We start from the raw sequence: 17,612 nt of genomic DNA, 5'->3' as shown, positions 1-17,612 counted from the left end.
CCGTTCCAACAAAATCATTTTTGTAATCTTTATAAGAAAGTATCTGTTGATATTTTGTATGAGTGAGGACAAGGACTCCAGATAATGGTCTAAAACCCAATAGACACTCTTAACATGAAGGTGCCAGAGGAGTTCTTTACCACTGTCGAGGAACCTCTTTTGCTTCCCCAGAGAAACGTTCCATTGGTGGTTCTTTGAAGATCAGTTTTGTAAATGAGAAGTGTGAGCAAGATGCCAAATACAGGGGTCCTGGTGGAACTAATAGGAAATAACATGATGCATGACATGATACACTTTTGTTTTTAACTAATTATTATCATTCAACGTAAAATTTCTTGTTTATTACATACTAAGGCTTATTATTCACTTGCCACTGTGAAGAATTCTGCTTCGACAGGTTTCCACTCTTGTTGACTTTATTTACATCTCAGTGTCAGAATTATCCAGAAATGTAGAAAATTTGGTGGACTTCCCCTATCAAACATGCAAATCAAAGAGTACACAGCAAAATCGTGGTTTAAGCAATATCTCTCTCATGATTCCTCATGATGAGATTGTTTAGAGAATGTTATAAGACTATTCAACCTATTTTAGTCTACTTTTACTTCTGATTGAGTGGTTTAATCTAGTAAAGTGATCACCCTGCACTGCCAGATAGTTTTACTTGTTTCAAGAAATTGTTTTTGAAGGAAGTAAAGTGATCTGCCAGAGCAGTGAGGTCATCTTACTTGATAATGTCACTTTATATCAGCAAAAGTAAAAACTAAAATAGTTTGAATAGTCTTAAAAAATATCATAAGAAGTAGAAGCTACATTGTCTATATAATGCATTCACTTGACGGGATGTATTTTGTGCAGTGCAAACAGGTTTGGTGTCAAAGTACATAAAGTGCATTTCTTCACACAGTCAGATCAAACTAGTCAAACAGGAAATAAGCAAGGCTCCGACTGCACGAAAGGATTTGATGTTGCCAAAAGTGAGCGTCATTAAGTGCGCAGGCGAATTAATGCCTAAGCATCAAGTGTGAAGAACACGATTTGGTGGTTAATGGGAACTTGACTGGGTGGGGAATGGAGGAGCAATTATGCCACAGACCTTTTTACTGCACTGTAAATTGCTGTGAATTGATTGTAGTGAAAGTTAAACCTGGCTGGACTTGATTAAACTTGAAAGGTCTATATGTGGCCCACACTTCAGCTCCTCAGTCTCATAACCACACAACTTATATATCAGTTTCGTTGCAGTTACTGAATATTTCAGAATAGTAACTTACTAAATGATGAATCTTAAAGGTGCAGTGTGAAAGATTTAGGGGAACCTATTAGCAGAAATGGAATATAGTGTACATGTTTTCATTATTGTATAATCATCTGTAACAAATCCTTGTGTTTTCATTAGGTTAGAATGAGCATTTCGTATCTACATAGGGAGCGGGTCCTCTTCCAATATAGGCTGTCATGTTGCGCTGCCATGTTTCTAAAGTAGCCCAAAACAGACAAACCAGACACTGGCTCTAAATAGCGCCTTTTGCATTTTTATGTGGCGCTACAACACCAGTTGAAAGACGTATAAAGAAGAAGAATCAGTGGTTGCTGCCAGTGCTGACTAACCATTTTGTTTTGTGAGAAGTTTGAGAACCCAAATTTTGACAAATAAAGGATCACATTTATTATTTAGCACAAAAAACAAGGGAGAATGAATCCTCGTCAAAGAAGCGAAAATATAAAGAAGCAAATCAAAATTGGGACAGGCGATAGCAGAAAACTTGATGGCCACCGTAGGTTCTACTACACACTTGGAAAGGGAGGGGTGAGTGAGGGGTACACAGTTTGCTGCAATCTGCAACCTCACCTATTGATGCCACTACATATTACACACTGGTTCAAGAGTTTGGGATTCAAGAGGTTCAAAAGGTTGAAACAGTTTCTTAAAGTCAATTCTGAGTTTAACAGTTTGATTCTGAAACTGAATTTTTATGGTCAGTTTTGAGTTTGAGTGCAATCTGAGCTAGTCCTTTGATGCCTGTGTTAATTATTCAGAAACCACTATAAAGTCTTTAGTAGCCACTGCCAAACAAATACATAAGTTGCATAGGGGGTTTAGCACTGCAGTCCTGGATGGCCAGTGCCAGTTTGGTGATTTTACTGTTCAAACACCAGCATTAACCCCTTAAATGGCTGGGGTCCACCGATGAGGCCAAAATCATCAAATTGTACTGGATTCTAGACAGGAATTTGAGCCCCCTGGTTTAAGGGATTAACTCAGACTGAGCTCTTTCAAACTCTAAATTGGCTCTATGAACTTGTTTTTCATTCCTTTTTTGCTATCTTTTGATACTTCCAACAGGAAGTATCAAACACTGTGTCTTTACTGTGTCTTTACTTATATTTAGCATAGAGTGTTCAAATGAATGTCTGACCCTTTTCTGCAGGCCCTCTAGTGACCTTTTCACCAGCAGAATGGAAATAGACTAGAATATTTTAAATTAAATTACATATATATATATATATATATATATATGTAGCTCTGTTATCAGATTAACTAAGACACTGTTGGCTCTGTGTGTAAATGTTGTGACTCTATATTGAGCTGCTAGCTGCTGTTATTTTCATGTCTTTGCAGGACGTATTGTTTGAATTACACAAATTACATGCCCATGGGCTCCTGCTACACAACACGCACTCATTGTTCAGTGAACATTGGGTCGGTGTCTCACTGCTTCTGTGTGGATGTGCTGGCATCTTCTCCATCTGAAACTGCTAGATCAGCTCGTCACTGCCTCATTGGGATCAATGAAGGTATTATAGCTTCATCAAAATAACTTTGCAAATTTGCATTCTTAGAGCATAAAGGTGCCTAAAGGGTTCTTTGGAGCGATGCCACAGAATAACCACTTTTGGTTGCCTGAAGAACCTTTCAGTGAGAGGTTCTTCAACCTATTAGAGCATAGTGTCAATCACTGCAGGCAAAAATTTACATGCTTTTCCCTGTACGTAATAAAACAGAAAACTTGCTGACTCAAAACTCACTCATAATAGAAGCCAGTGTGTTTTCAGTCAGTGGGGTTTTCTGTACAGTGAAACGTTGAAATTATTGTCCATGACAAGCAACCTTATGCTACAGATGGACAGAAAAAGATTTGGTTGAAAAGCATTGGCGTATTCCTGTAGCCTCCTTCTGCATACCCTCTAATGAATATTTAGAATAACTCAATGACATATTAACAAGGACAGTGTTGGCTCTCTGTCTGTGAAATGTTGTGACTCTGGGTCAGATGTACTTCCGAGTGCAGGCGCACTGCATAATGTGCCCTAATGTGACCCCAGTATATGCCATGACTTGCTTGAATTTTGTGACAACTCTGAGAACTTGGGCTGGAGTTCTGGGCAGTTTCTGCCTGTAGCTAGAAGGCCAGATCCCCCCCAATTTCGCAGTAGTAGGACTCAGGAACAGGGAGGAGATGGTGGTGGGGACTACAAACCGTTCTTCACGGGAACGGAAGGTGAGGATGTGAATTTATAGGGTGTTAGATTGGAAGAAGGAGGGGCTTCAGGCATCATCCTCCCCCCAGACTTCATTTATAACATAACTACATTTACGTTCAATTTACTAGGACTGCAGCTTAGCTAGGCCCACTAAACTGTTTGCTTGTGAGCCGTCAACAAGCTGGAGACAAAACAGAAAATGAAGTGATGAAGAGATAGCAATGTTAATTAATGAAGTTGTACCCCACCAAAAATTTTCTACAGTAGTGTTGTTTTATTCCAATTAAGAAAATAGAGTCTGTTAACCCCTTAAAATCCCAGGCTTTTTACATGCTAAGTCTTATTATTCAGTAACTATGGGGAACTTCAGTGCAAACTGGCTGAGCTATTCTTAGATTATAAAAGTATCTAATAAAACTTTGGGCCTACTTTGTCCCTAGGCATTTAAGGGGTTAACGGATAAGATGGTTTGGGGACGCATATTCCAGGTGTATGATGGCATATTTTGCGCAGTGTCTTGTTGCGTACGTACATCTGGCCCTGAGAATTTAAACAGAGTTAATCTGGTGGGAGACATTATTTCAAAATGTGTTTGAGACTAACGCCTCCATCTAACCAATCCATCTACTGCCATAGTTAAAGGAAGTCTCTCAACAACTCGCCTTTTGAGAGCCTAAAACCAATTTTACGTCTAGTTTTGAAAGGTGGAGAAAAACAAAGTCAGTTGCTCAAACTTTAGTAAGTCTAGTGTGATGTGCAATCACTTCACCCATGTTTTGCGTAATCTTCCAGTGTTTCACATGGCCCTCCCTCAAGTGCATATGCTAAAGAACGAGAAACACATTTACTGTGCTTTTAGGCTTGTGGTACTTTTGTACATAACACACAAGTAGAAACTGTCCAATCTGCACCTGAGACTGGCACAAAATAGCATTTAAACACTTTTATTTTGATATTGCTTCAAAAAAACTTTTTTCACCTTAATTTTTAAGAATGTATTTAGATGTGATGCTTGGGGCTAGATCTCTTTGGAGGTTCACTCACCCCAGCTGGCTTTGCTGCCATGTACGGTGTGATCCTTGCACTATTCAAAAGACGTAATCTTGAAGCAGTAAAGGGGATTTGGCTTCTATAAGCATTAATCCTTCTCTCATCACTTTTATTTTGAGCAGTTAAGATGTATCCTCCGCGGATCACAAAACTTGTTATGATACCAATGAAAGCCCACTGTCTGAAGCTGGAGTGGACTGAAGACATCTACTTGCAATCTGAAAAGGACCATAGCATCCTACAGATAGAGTACAACACTCCTCATCAGGTATGAACATAACAAATACCTGCTGTTTTAGCACCTGAGCTTTCTTCACACTCTTACACAATTACAATAAACTTTACATTGCATTACATTTTGTTTTAGCAAGCAAACATTCACATGGCATAAAGCTTGTCTCACAAAGCAAATTCAACTTCAAGTTTGGATTCCTGACTTGGTTTACGACCTAGCAAATATAGTTACAGTAAACTTATTTTAAGGTCGGTTAACTCATTTTACAATATATAACCACAGTTAACTTGTTTTATGAATGTTTACAACTTAACAAATATACCCAGTTAACTCATTTACATAGGTTTACACCCTAACACATGTTGCCACAGTTAACTAGTTTTATGAAGGTTTACGACCTAACAAACACAGCCACAGTTAACAAATTTTCAGAAGGTTTATGAGCTAATAAATATGACCATGGTTAACTCATTGTACAAATGTTTACGACCTAACAAACACAGACACAGTTAAAACTAATTTTACAGAGGTTTATGACCTAAAAAATATGGTTACAGTTAACTTATTTTATAAAGGTTTACGACATAACAAATGCAGCCACAGTTAACTTGTTTTACAAATGTTTATGACCTAACAAATATAGCCAGTTAACTCATTTTATGTAGATTTATAACCTAACAAATATGGCCACAATTAACTAATTTTACAAAGGTTTATGACCTAACAAATATAGCCACAGTAAACGTTTTTTTTTGGAAGTTTATGACCTAACAAATGTAGCCATGGTTAACTCATTTTACGATGGTTTATGACCTAACAAATATAACCACAGTTCACTTAAGAATGGGACAAATTTCTGGCTGCTGTCATGCAAGTTGTGGCACTGGCACTGTAGCAGAGTCCTGCATCTACAGTCAAATCACTGCAATCAAATCTTTTCCTGGTGCAGCTAAGGACTGAGATGAAACATAACCAGTTTTTGTGTTTTTTGCACTCAGCAGCTGTTTTTTCCTTTTTTCTTCAGGACCGGTCCTGGACAGTCAGCACAGCCCTTCACAACTGGCAGATGGAGTTATGTGGGTTATATCCAGGTACCCAGCACTACGTGAGGGTCCGAGCACAGAACAGTAGAGCCCCCAAGCACTGGAGCTCCTGGAGCGCTGTCCGAGAAGCCACCACAGCAGAGGCTGGTGAGGAGGGGCTGTTCGAGGATGGAGGGATGGAGAGAGCAAATGGTTGGAAAAAGGAAGAAAACACTGTCTGAACATCTGATGTTTTCAATGTAGAACTTTGAGAAAAACATGGCAAAAATGTAAAGGATGTTTCTCAAGAGTTATCCCACGAAAAAGTTCAAAAACTCAAACTCAAATTCAGTTTGTAACTGAAAGGGAGAGGTTTATGAACAAACTTTAGGTTTACTTGACAAAGCTGTTGCCATGAAATCCCAAGTGGTTGCTAAGATGTTGGTAGGCCATTGCTATAGTATCCCAGCTGGTTGCTAAGGTTTTGGTAGGCCGTTGATATGTTATCCTAGATAGTTGTTAAAGTGTGGCTAGATTGTTGCTAAGGTATTCCAGGTGGGTACTAAGCTTTGCTATGGTGTCCTAGGTAATAGCTAAGGTGTTGCTAGGCTGTTTGCTGTGGTATGTTAAGATTTGAAATTTCTGAACATCCTGCCACTCATTTCCTATGGAAAAAAATATGTTTGAATGAATGCTGTACAAAAACCACACATGCAGTTAGTCCCAAAAACACAAGTGCCCCATTCCCATATAGGCTCTATGATCTTGCAGCGTTTTGTGGTTCTAGTTTGAAAACCTGTGAAACAACTTTTTGTACTCTTCTTGCGCTTGTACCACAAATATGGTATCAACTGAAAGTTTAGAGTTTAGTGTCTGCACTTCTGACAGTTTCTTCACTTTCAAATGAAATGAAACCATGCTATTGTTATTGTCAGAAATAACTACATTTCCTAAAGTTTATTTTATGTATATTTCTTTCCCTCAGCCCCATCAACTGCCCCGGAGCTATGGAGACACATCCAGCCAGTAGATGAGAGAGGACAGAGACACATCACTTTGCTTTGGAAGGTAATACAAGACCTAAATTGCAATCCCTAAATTTTCTTTCATTTGAATTTTTCGAATAATTCACATCAAACAGAATGTGTCTTAACATGTAATGTAGGTAGTCAGGCAGGGGCCCACTAAACATTTGTGCCCAGGGGCCAATAAGTTGACGATTCTGGGTCTGGGTATAATCAATAATTTTCATGTAATTATAGTCTGTAGCTACTCATAATTGTGTAAACGTTTAGGTTGGTCTATATCCATTTATCACTGGCTCTGGTGCTGTCTCAGTTAAGATGAAGTGGAGCGAGGTCTTGACTCCCTCGACTATTGTGGCAGTCGACTTCAGAAAACCTGGAGTTGTGCATCACTAGTCAAGTGCATTTGAATACACTGCATACATTTAACTGTGGACACATAAGCGACGCGCTCCCAAAACGACCAAAAGTTCACAAGGGAAGCGATGAATAAAAATGAAAATGCCGCATCAATTAAAACTTTGCATGGCTTATGCAGATTTTGAAAATATAACATAACTGAATGTAACATATAAAACAGAACATCAAAAAACCCAATGCCACACTAAAACAAGCACACAAACCCCTATGCTATGTGCAAAACATTTAAATTCAGTTGTTTTATTATTTTTAAAAATAACTTTTAACAGTTGCAGTTTCAGCACCCCCATTTCCCCATCCCTGCATGATGTGTATGTGCTGGCTGTTATGGTGCTACAACAAAAAGACACCTGCATTTGTACACCACGATGTGTACCGGATTTCACTTTTGTTTTTCAGTACAGAGACTACCCCCTGCTCCAAAAGGCTCTTTGTTGTCACAGTGAGTGCGTTTACATGCACTCAGTAATCTGATCATAATTGGATTTCTGCAGTTTTCTGATTATGATTGGAGTAAAGTCTAGAAATCTGATTCAGAAATCCGATGAAGAGAGCTGGATTTTAGCTGAGTAATCAGATTTCTCAGTGCATGTAAACTCTTACTCAGATTTCTTTCGGATTTCTCATTCTGAGCATGCTCGAAAACAGTGAAAATAAGCAAGCAGCGTTGCTGCGAGAGCAAAACACTTTTGGAGCTGAAACCAACTATGTACTTGATGAAATGAAAGACTTAAATATTCTTCATCTTCTAGATGATGTTTGTTCATATTTTCAGGTGAAGTGGAAATGTTTAAAAAAGTGCAATGTTTTTAAAAAAAAGCCATGAAGTTTGAATTTTACATTACATTTACGTCACATCTTCTTCTGTGAGTATATTGGCTGGTTGCAAAGCAGAAATCCGATTATTGTTTGACTTGTGTAGGCCTGGAGTTTCCCCATTATCTGATTAGTCAACTGCATGTAAATGTGTTGATCGAATTCCTGACAAAATCTGATTTTCCGCAGTTATCGGATTATTAATGCATGTAAACACGTAGTGTTTGTGACTAACTATCATATAACTTTATAAACTAAAGTTCTGTTTCCTGTCAGACTGATAAAAAGTGATGCAGTAGTAAGAGCTACAATGAGATGGTAAATCACACAAGTGACAAAATTCCCATAGGTGTGGCCCTCATATGCTATACTTATAAACTCATGAATTCTAAGTAGACCTGCTGGTATTCTGTAATTTGGTATACCCCGATTTCAAATGCAAATGGCAACGGGGGCCATTCGAAATACCGTCGCTGCACTTTAGTCAAACTAGCTACAGTTTCTCCTGAGATTGCTTAGACAGGCAGATCAACTCTGCTTTCACAAACTCCTACTATGCTGTCACGCTCTGATCACGTGTCACAGTCGCTCTTCTGAGGAGCTTGTGCACAATCACAACAGCCACAGCATGGCAGAAGGTGAATCAGAGATTTTTTTTTCTCCCTCAAAAAAATGAAAACTCATCCCACCCAGCTTAGAGAAGGAAAAAATGCTCAGTCTCACAAATACATGTACGTTTACAGTCACAAACTGCATGTGAAAGAAGTAAACTGAACTTACTTTAGAACTCAGTTTGTAAAAAGTAAAAAAATGTAACCTGAGTGTTTCTTGCAATCTCTGTTTAAACTCAAGCCATGTGTTATTGAACCCAGTGTGGAAAAAACGTAATATCATGATATCATAAGCCATGATAAAAGGTTATACATACACCGACCTACCTTGTTTCTACACTCATTGTCCATTTTATCAGCTCCACTTACTATATAGGTGCACTTTGCAGTTCTACAATTACAGACTGTAGTCCATCTGTTTCTCTGCACACTGTGTTAGCCCCCTTTTCCCTGTTCTTCAATGATTAGGACCCCCAAAGGACCACCACAGAGCAGTTATTATTTGTGTGGTGGATCATTATCAGGACTGCAGTGACACTGACGTGCTGGTGGTGTGTTAGTGTGTGTTGCGCTGGTACGAGTGGATCAGACGCAGCAGCACTGATGTAGTTTTTGAACACTGTGTCCACTCATTGCCCAACTTGTAGATGTAAAGTTAGAGACAGTAGCTGATCTGTTGCTGCACAGTCATCTTCTAGTTCTTCATCAGTGGTCACAGGACGCTGTTGGCTGGATATTTTTGCTTGGTGGACTGTTCTCAGTCCAGCAGTGACATTGTGGTGTTGTGTGACGCTGTTGTCTTGGATTTCCTGAGTGTGTGGTTTTGTATGTGGTCAGTTCAGCTCTTAGAGATTCTTGCCATTACGTGAAATCTGTTGCCACCTCAAGATCACTTTGTCTTTTTGTCCTTGAGCAAACCACAGCTGGATGAGGCAATGCTGAGGTTAAGATCTTCTGTCAGAATACACTGCTTTATGGACACATAGTGGAGCCGAGGACTGTGAATATAGTTGAAGCTTCTATAGGAGTTGTGACTGTGTAGCATTCAGTCAGTAGCATGAATAAGAACTAAATGGACATTGTGAGTGGAAACAGTGGAATAAATGACAGTGTCATATTAAATATTACTGTACAAATAATGTCACTGTACAAATATTGTTTGTTCAAGAAACCATTACTCAGTAGTAGTCCAACATAACATTCATACATGTATCAGTCAAAAGTTTGGACACCCCACTGTACTGTGCAAAAGTCAGAGACCACACTTCATTTCACACACACACACACACACACACACACACACACACACACTCACATTATCTAAGCTGCTTATCCTTCTGGGTTGTGGGGGGTGCTGAAGCCTATCTCAGCAGGTATTGGGCAGAAGGCAGGAAACACCCTGAACAGGTCGCCAGTCCATCACAGGGCACAGACAGATACAATCACACACACATTAACACCTGGGCCAATTTAGCATGTCCAGTTCGCCTGACTGCATGTCTTTGAGGAAAGCAGAGCACCTGGAGGAAACCCACGCAGACACAGGGAGAACATGTAAACTCTACACAGAAAGGACCCTGGTCACCTGGCCTGGGAATTGAACCCAGGCCCTTCTTGCTGTGAGGCAACAGCGCCACTGTGCCACCCCTACTTAATAAACTATGTAACAAAATGATATTTGTTTCACGTAAAAAAACACAACATCAAGCCTGGAGAAGAATTCCAACCAGACTGCACTGAGAGTATGGAGAGGAATTCATGTCAAATTGAAAAGCAGCCACTACAGTGGAAAAACGTGAAATGCAATGCACACGTGTTACTTTTCCACAGGTTACATGCAGAATACCTGTCAAAGTGAAAAGCAGAACCTCTGTTACAATGTTTTTATGTCACTTGACCTCTTTTTTGTACTTCAACTATATTGAAATGCCACCCAAACAGTGAAACGCAGTGCACACCAGATTGCATTAAAAGGAAAATGCACCAAAAAGAAAAGTAAAAGATCCATTACATTGATTCAACATTGTTCAAAGTACTGCGAGGTGGAAAGCCACAAATTTGTGCTTTTATTACATTTCAGGCTAGGTTGTATTCAATTCTGACATGAATTCAGCAGGTTCAGCAACATGAAAACAATGTAATAGAGGGTTTTTTTAATTTTGGCAGGTATTCTACATGTGACTATGGAAAAGTAATGTCATGTATGCATTGCATTTCACTTTTTTCTAATGTAGTGGTTGCTTTACAATTTGGCACGAATCCCTCTCTTGGGCTGCTTGTCTTACAACGCACTGTCACTGAGCTTGGGATCATAAACTCAGAAGTGTACAAAGACATTTAGGATGCAAACCTGCAGAAGTCAGCAAAGAAACTACTCAAACGATAAGGATCTGACTCTTGTTGTCTTGTTTATTAACCAGTATGATGAACATATGATTAACACTGCTGATTACTTCATATAAGCAGAATTACCTGTGTACCTGCCTCATCTCATCATCGTCCCCCCATTCATAATAACACCACAGCCCTAATGTGTAATAACTGTTTAATGAGTCCACATGTGGAGCTGCGCTTGATGGATCTGTGCTGGTGTCTGGGCTGTTATTGCGCAATCTGTTTCTGAAGGAAGCGAGAATATGTATTATGACAGCAGGAAATGGGTCTCCGGTTGTGTAATTTGTTTGAGAGGAGGGTAGTAACTAAGACAGAGTGTATTTTTTCTTTGGGGGCTAAAGGTGTCGTACGAAGCTTGAAGCAATTTGACACATCACAAGGCAGTTTTCTGGATAAAGGTCGAAGTGTTAGGATAGTGAAAAATCTAGTTGGTTATTTTCATAATAACCCTAAATATATTTCAGTCAATGTGTACACTTGATATTTATGTCTTAACTGTTGGTTTAAGCCAGGGCTGTACAGTGTCACATGTGCGATTAGTAATGCACACTGTGCAAAGACAAAAAAGATCTCCACTCAGATATTTAGCTGCATCTAAGTGCCTTTTTAAAGTTGTAGTCAGTTATTCATAGTCATTTGTTTGTGAGCTATACTTACTTGGTGTGTGTGATATTAATCATTTCCCCTCAGCCCAAGCCATCAGCTCAGCATCATGTAAGCCTGGATGCAGGTTAAAGGCCTTTAAACACAAATCATGATTTATTTGGGCATTTTCTATTGAGCATCTGTTTTAGTCCAAGACTGATTGGAATCTGGGAACTTTCTCATACACAAGTAACAATCTGACCTCACTGTAAAAATCTGTTAAGAAAACTCAAAATTTGAAGAGTATATGAAGAGTTTTCTCAACAGCTGCTTTTGTTGTCATCATTACTAAGGTTCAGTTATTGAACCAACATTGATTTCTTTGTTCATCCAGTGTTAGGCTGACAATAAAAGTTACATTTTTCAGAAAAAAAAACTTTTTACTACATTTGGCAGACATTCTTATCTGCTACTGTAGTAAAAACAACAATGGTAATGTTTTTATTGTCATTTCTATTAAACACAACATGTCTCAACAAGCACTTTTATAAATAAATTCTTGTATTTAGCTTACGGTTCAGCGTTAAAAATAAAGGTACTGTGCAGTTACATTATTCATTCATCAAGGTACAAACAATGTAAATGTTCCCTAAAGGTACATCAGTGGTTTTAAGGTCCAACTGTGTACCTTAAATAAGTTTTACCAGGTAAAAAGTACATATTTGTACGTTGTCATAACCCGAATGTTTTGAAAACAGAACAATAAAATAAAAAGCCTGGAGACGAGATGGGGTGTGTGGAGTCAATACAACTTAGAGAATATAATTTCAATGGGTGATGGTACAGTTATGTAAAGGATCTCCCTCTTATCCTAAATGTAGTGGTGCCCAAAGTTTGCTTCTTGAGTTTTGCACTAAGGCTACAAAGCTAATGTAGCTGACCAGTAATGGAAGCTTATGTACAATTAGCTTTGTACAAACTGCATACTTGCATCGTCACATACTTGACTGAACTGTTGTGAGCTTTTAGATAATCGCAGATCGACTTTATGTGGTTTCTTACACTGTATACATACTGTTGTTTTTTTTTGTGATCAAGAATTTTTATTTCACAAAACAACAAACAACAAGGGGATAGGGGGCAACAGACTGCCAAAAAAAAAACACACACGAGACATGGACAGCAACAATGATCGTAGGTACATCACAAAATTAAATAAGGGATGACATGTCCACATTCAACGTATACCTTGCAGGAAATCCAAAATACATAACACAAAAATTTGCCATGTTTCAACAGTCATGTGCTTAGCATGGTTAAGTCGCACAGCCGTACATTCAAGTTTTGCTATGCTAAGTAAATTAACAGCCCAGAATGATTCCAAGTGAAGTCCAGGGGTAATCCAGTTTTGTAGGATTGTCTTTTTAGCAGCAGTAAATCCAGAAAACAATAGTTTACTCTGTATAACCTTTAACCCTATATTGGAGTTGTCATTCAGGAGACACAAACATGGGTCATAATTATATTCAATTTCCAGTAAATCAGACAACACTGAATTGACATATTTCCAGACTTTTTCAACCAAGGGACATTCCCAGAACATATGTAAAAATGTACCAGGAGCGGTGTTAGTACATATATGACAATAATGGGATGACATACTGTTGTTTATAAAAATGGACAAAAGTAAGGACCACATTCAGGCCTCCAGATGGGAAGAGGAAATTATATTTTTAGCCTTTGAATCTGTGACATAGCTGTATCTAATTAATTGATGCGTCAGTCGTCTAACCAAAATGCTTCAGTAAATGTGTTTATCGTCTGCAACTGCTAATCTCTGCACTCTCTCTCGCTTCTTAGCCTCTCCTGTGGCCTGACAGTAATGGTGTAATTCAGCACTATTCTGCATCGTGCTGGAGTGACCTGGACCGGTCGCACTGGGACTGTCATCATCTGGACTCGTCCAGCATGTCCTGCATCCTTCATGTTTCTGCCCATCCCTGTACCTGCAACCTGACTGCATCCAACTCTGCTGGCACATCACCATCGGCTCATGTACGCATACCTGGAGATGGAGGGGCAGGTGATTAACATACTTGTTTTCACTGCCAACATTTATTATTAAACACAAAGTTGCACAACCTGTTTCATTCACGTTTGCAATGAGCTGTCTGTGTTTATAGAATCCTATAGTTCACATAGTGACAACTTGCAGCTCAGAGGACAGTTAAAGACACTGGGGTTTCCTGGGTGCCGCAAAGTGTTGACTGTATTGGCAGAAGATGAGTTTATTCCCCAGATATACCACGGTCATCTTTGGCCGGGAGTCCATAATTGTCCTCACTCTCTCAGGGTGGGTAGGATGGTCCTCCCTCTCCTCCATCACTCAGCCCAGTGCTAGCCAACAAAGGCATCTGTAAGCTGAACAGAATCAGCAGTTAGTGTTCTCCTCCAAGTGTGTTGAACTGTCCAATGAATTTGTGTTAGTGGCAGTTCAAAAAGATCTGGTGGTGCTTCATGCATCATGGAGGAGGCTTTTGCTAGCCTTCACGCTCAGAACTAGCTAGCAGGTAGAATTGAATGGAAATGACTAAATTAGGGAATTACAATGACTAAATTAGAGAAAAATACCTCTGGTTTATTATGCTTACCAGCAAAAAAGCAAGTTTGAGCATGTCACACTGGCTTCCTGTTAAGTTCCACGCTGACTAGATCTTCCTTATGACATTTGAAGCTCTTAATGACAGCTTTTGCATGTCTTGCTGATCTGTTGAAGTGATATATCCTGTCCAGACCACTTCACTCAGCTGAGACAGGCTTACTGCAAATGTCTAGAATCACTTACAGCTCAGCTGGTGGTCATTTTGTTATCAAGCTTCTAAACTCTGGATTAGCATTTCAGAGAATATTATCAATGTAAGCTTGAAAGATGTTTTGAATTTCTGACTTAAGTGAAAAGCATTATAAATACATTTGACTTATGAACTGGAAATATTTAAACTTTAATAGCAGTCAGATTTTATGCTGAGGTAAAGAAGTTTCTATAAGCTGACTCGATTCTGTTTGTTTGGAAATGTGTGGCATGACTAATTTAGGTTCAGATGTTCTGAATGCATGATAATAATCATCTGAAACGGTTAGCGGCTGTAACTGACTAAGTGTTGAAATGCACGCAAATGCCATTAAAAAAAATAGTGCAAGAAAAATGTAGGATATGGGCCTTTTAGGCTTGAACACTGAACTGAAGAATACTGAGGACATGGGTGGCGGGGGGTACAAAAACTTCGCCACAGGACTAAAAAACACTTAAACACAAAACTTAATTTTCCCAAATTTTTCATGGGCAGTGTATTGACTTAACTAAATCTCTCTACATCAGTGTTGATCTGACACAGCAAAACATGTCTCTTTTATTTTACATTGTCTAGAATTTCACTCTTTTTAAACAGTTTAATGTGCTCTGTCCTAGTGCTCCCACCTCCTGCAGACATCAGAGTCACCCCACTGGACGACTTCCAGCTGAAGGTGGACTGGACAGCAGCAGTAGACCAATCAGAGGCCAGCTTTGTGGTAGAGTGGTTTCCCATACCTAACAACACAGCTGACGATTTATATTGGAAAATCTTGAATGGGTCTGCAAGGAGCTTTGTTGTCGCAGGTGATTGTGGAATGCTCAAAAAGTTGTTGTGCAAAAGTTTGTACACCCCTTATGTCATCTTGATACAAGTACACTAGCAACACCCTAGCAGTCTCCTGAGATACCATAGCAACTCCCTAGCAATACCCTAGCAAGCACCTGGAACACAATATCAACCACACAGCAACCCCCTAGCAGCCATTAGAGGTAAGATAGTAGCAGCTCCCTAGCAATCACCTCCAGTACCAAAGTAATCACCTAGCAACACCCTAGAAATACTGGGGAACTGCTTAAGGCTGCACAATCACTTTGCACTTTCTTCAGGAAATTAAGACTTGTAGTTACTCAAGAGTTATGCTTTAATTTGTGAGTTGTTATCACAGTGTTGGCATTTGCAACACTGATATCACAAGTGGCTGCAATATGCAAACAAGCCCTTTAAAAAATCAACATGTTTTATTGTACTCTTGAGCATCCTGACCAGTTTTATTACTGAATTAAGGCAGTCACATGATCCAGCAGACATAACACTTTGGTCAGAAATGCAGAATCGTATCACATCAAGTGATCATCAGTGTGGTTTTAATATTGAAAGCATATCACAATATGTAGCAATATAGTCACAATATGACAAAAATATGAAGCTGTAAAACCAAAACTCTTTGATGAAACATGTTATTCTCTCTGTGGTCAGCCATTCTCATATGCAGGTATATGTATGTCTGTCTTGCAGATGGAATACTTCCTGAGGTCCCCTATAATGTTTCTGTTCGGATCCTTTACAGAAAGGCAGTTGGATTTGCAAGATTCGCCGTTGCCTTTACTAGACAAGGAGGTCAGATGTTATGCAAAAAATCTTTTGCAACACAGGATATATCAGATTGCAAAGTATGTGTGTGAGAAGAGTGTGAAAGAAGTTTATGAAACCGCTCTTCATGATTTCTGTTAAACTAAAATTATGCTTTTTTTGTAATCTGCATAGTTTGCATTTTTTTGCAAAGAATATATTTAAATTTTAAATTAGATTTTCTAAAAAAACATATAACTTTTATTTAAAAAGTAACAGAACTGTCCACATATGTGGACACCATGCATGAAAGGGCTAGATAGCATTACTAAGCAGCTAATCAAATGTTGGCACTAAAAAGCCAAGAGAAAAGCTTAAACTGCTCGTCCATTTGAGTTAAAGGAATACTTCAGTGGTCTTCAACCTGATCTCTGTCTGCTGTGTCTGTAGCATATGATCTATTACTAGAGCCATATTTTTCTTCTTATACTTAGAACACAGAGTACACTTCAGTAGAAGCCAGTGTGAAAATGTTTAAGCACTTATCACAAGTGTTGTTTGTGTCAACATGTATTCTGTTCTTCTTCTAAAGTACTCAGAAATATGTCATATTTATTGTCTGTTGCAGTGAACTGTATGCTACAGATGCAGGAGCTCATGTCAGAGAACGCCTTTTAACTGTTAATAAATGTGAATGCCACTGATTTTTCAAACATTTCTGTATAATCCAGTCCCTCAGATGTAAACAAAGTCATTCAGTTTGTTTTGATGTGAAATGGTTTATTTTAGAAAAACTTACTGACTAATTTATTTACAGTGGTGCTGATAGGAACCAGGGGTTGCAATGTCTACAACACAAATATAGCTATTTTATTTACTATCCAAAACAACCAGTGAACCACATGTGTCTTCTGAGTTTTTAAATGTAATGCTAATGATAGGAAAATAGTGATGAATCTGAAAAAAATAGGTTTTCTTTTAGCCCACAGCACCCTGAATGTACCCCTTCACCATGAATCGAAAAGAAAAAGTAGGTTTTAGGCCAAAATCTTATTGCAGAGCTACCATAAACATTGTCTCCAGCATCAGGCAACGTATTCATAACCACATAATGTAGTAACGTTCTGTGAGGGGGGGGGTTATAGACATTTAACTCTTCAGGCGTCTGGTTCCTATCACCACCACTGTGAACAATTCTGACTTCTTAAGTTTCTCTAGAATGGCACATTTCACATCAAACCACTCTGAATGACTTTGTTTACATTATAACCATTTAACTATGCAGACATATAGAGAAATCTGTGGAATTCACCATTAATGTACAAGCTCTGAATGATTATTTTAATCATAACTTATTTAATAATGCAAGAATTTGCTCATTGTTTTAATTCCCTTTTAAAAAGAAAGGTGCCCAAAAAGTTGTTTGGAGTGATGCCATAGATACCAGAGAGTGTAGAGAACTCAGTACCATTCAGTAGCAAATTTCAGTGCCTAAGTACTTAGCCTTATCAGTGTGAGTCAATAGGCATGCTTGTTTTAAATCA

The 17,612-nt window shown here is 38.8% G+C and overlaps 1 protein-coding gene across 3 annotated transcripts in view; it reads left to right on the top strand.

Moving 5' to 3' along the window:
* Window positions 1-17,612, top strand: part of LOC118796924 (interleukin-31 receptor subunit alpha) — a 34,876-nt gene that overhangs the window by 6,927 nt on the left and 10,337 nt on the right. For 2 of the 3 annotated variants that reach the window (XM_036556077.1, XM_036556078.1), the window contains exons 3-8: window positions 4,659-4,804; window positions 5,796-5,961; window positions 6,779-6,861; window positions 13,505-13,727; window positions 15,114-15,302; window positions 16,015-16,116. In XM_036556077.1, coding sequence (XP_036411970.1) covers window positions 4,659-4,804; window positions 5,796-5,961; window positions 6,779-6,861; window positions 13,505-13,727; window positions 15,114-15,302; window positions 16,015-16,116 — 909 coding nt within the window. Of the gene's footprint in view, window positions 1-2,623; window positions 2,800-4,658; window positions 4,805-5,795; window positions 5,962-6,778; window positions 6,862-13,504; window positions 13,728-15,113; window positions 15,303-16,014; window positions 16,117-17,612 lie in introns of all 3 variants that reach the window. The other variant, XM_036556076.1, reaches the window with a different exon arrangement.

Source organism: Colossoma macropomum, unplaced genomic scaffold (assembly GCF_904425465.1).
Source record: "Colossoma macropomum unplaced genomic scaffold, Colossoma_macropomum, whole genome shotgun sequence".
Taxonomy (NCBI): Eukaryota; Metazoa; Chordata; class Actinopteri; order Characiformes; family Serrasalmidae; genus Colossoma; species Colossoma macropomum.
Note: the sequence above shows the minus strand (reverse complement) of the source record. Positions and strands in the feature narration are given on the sequence as shown.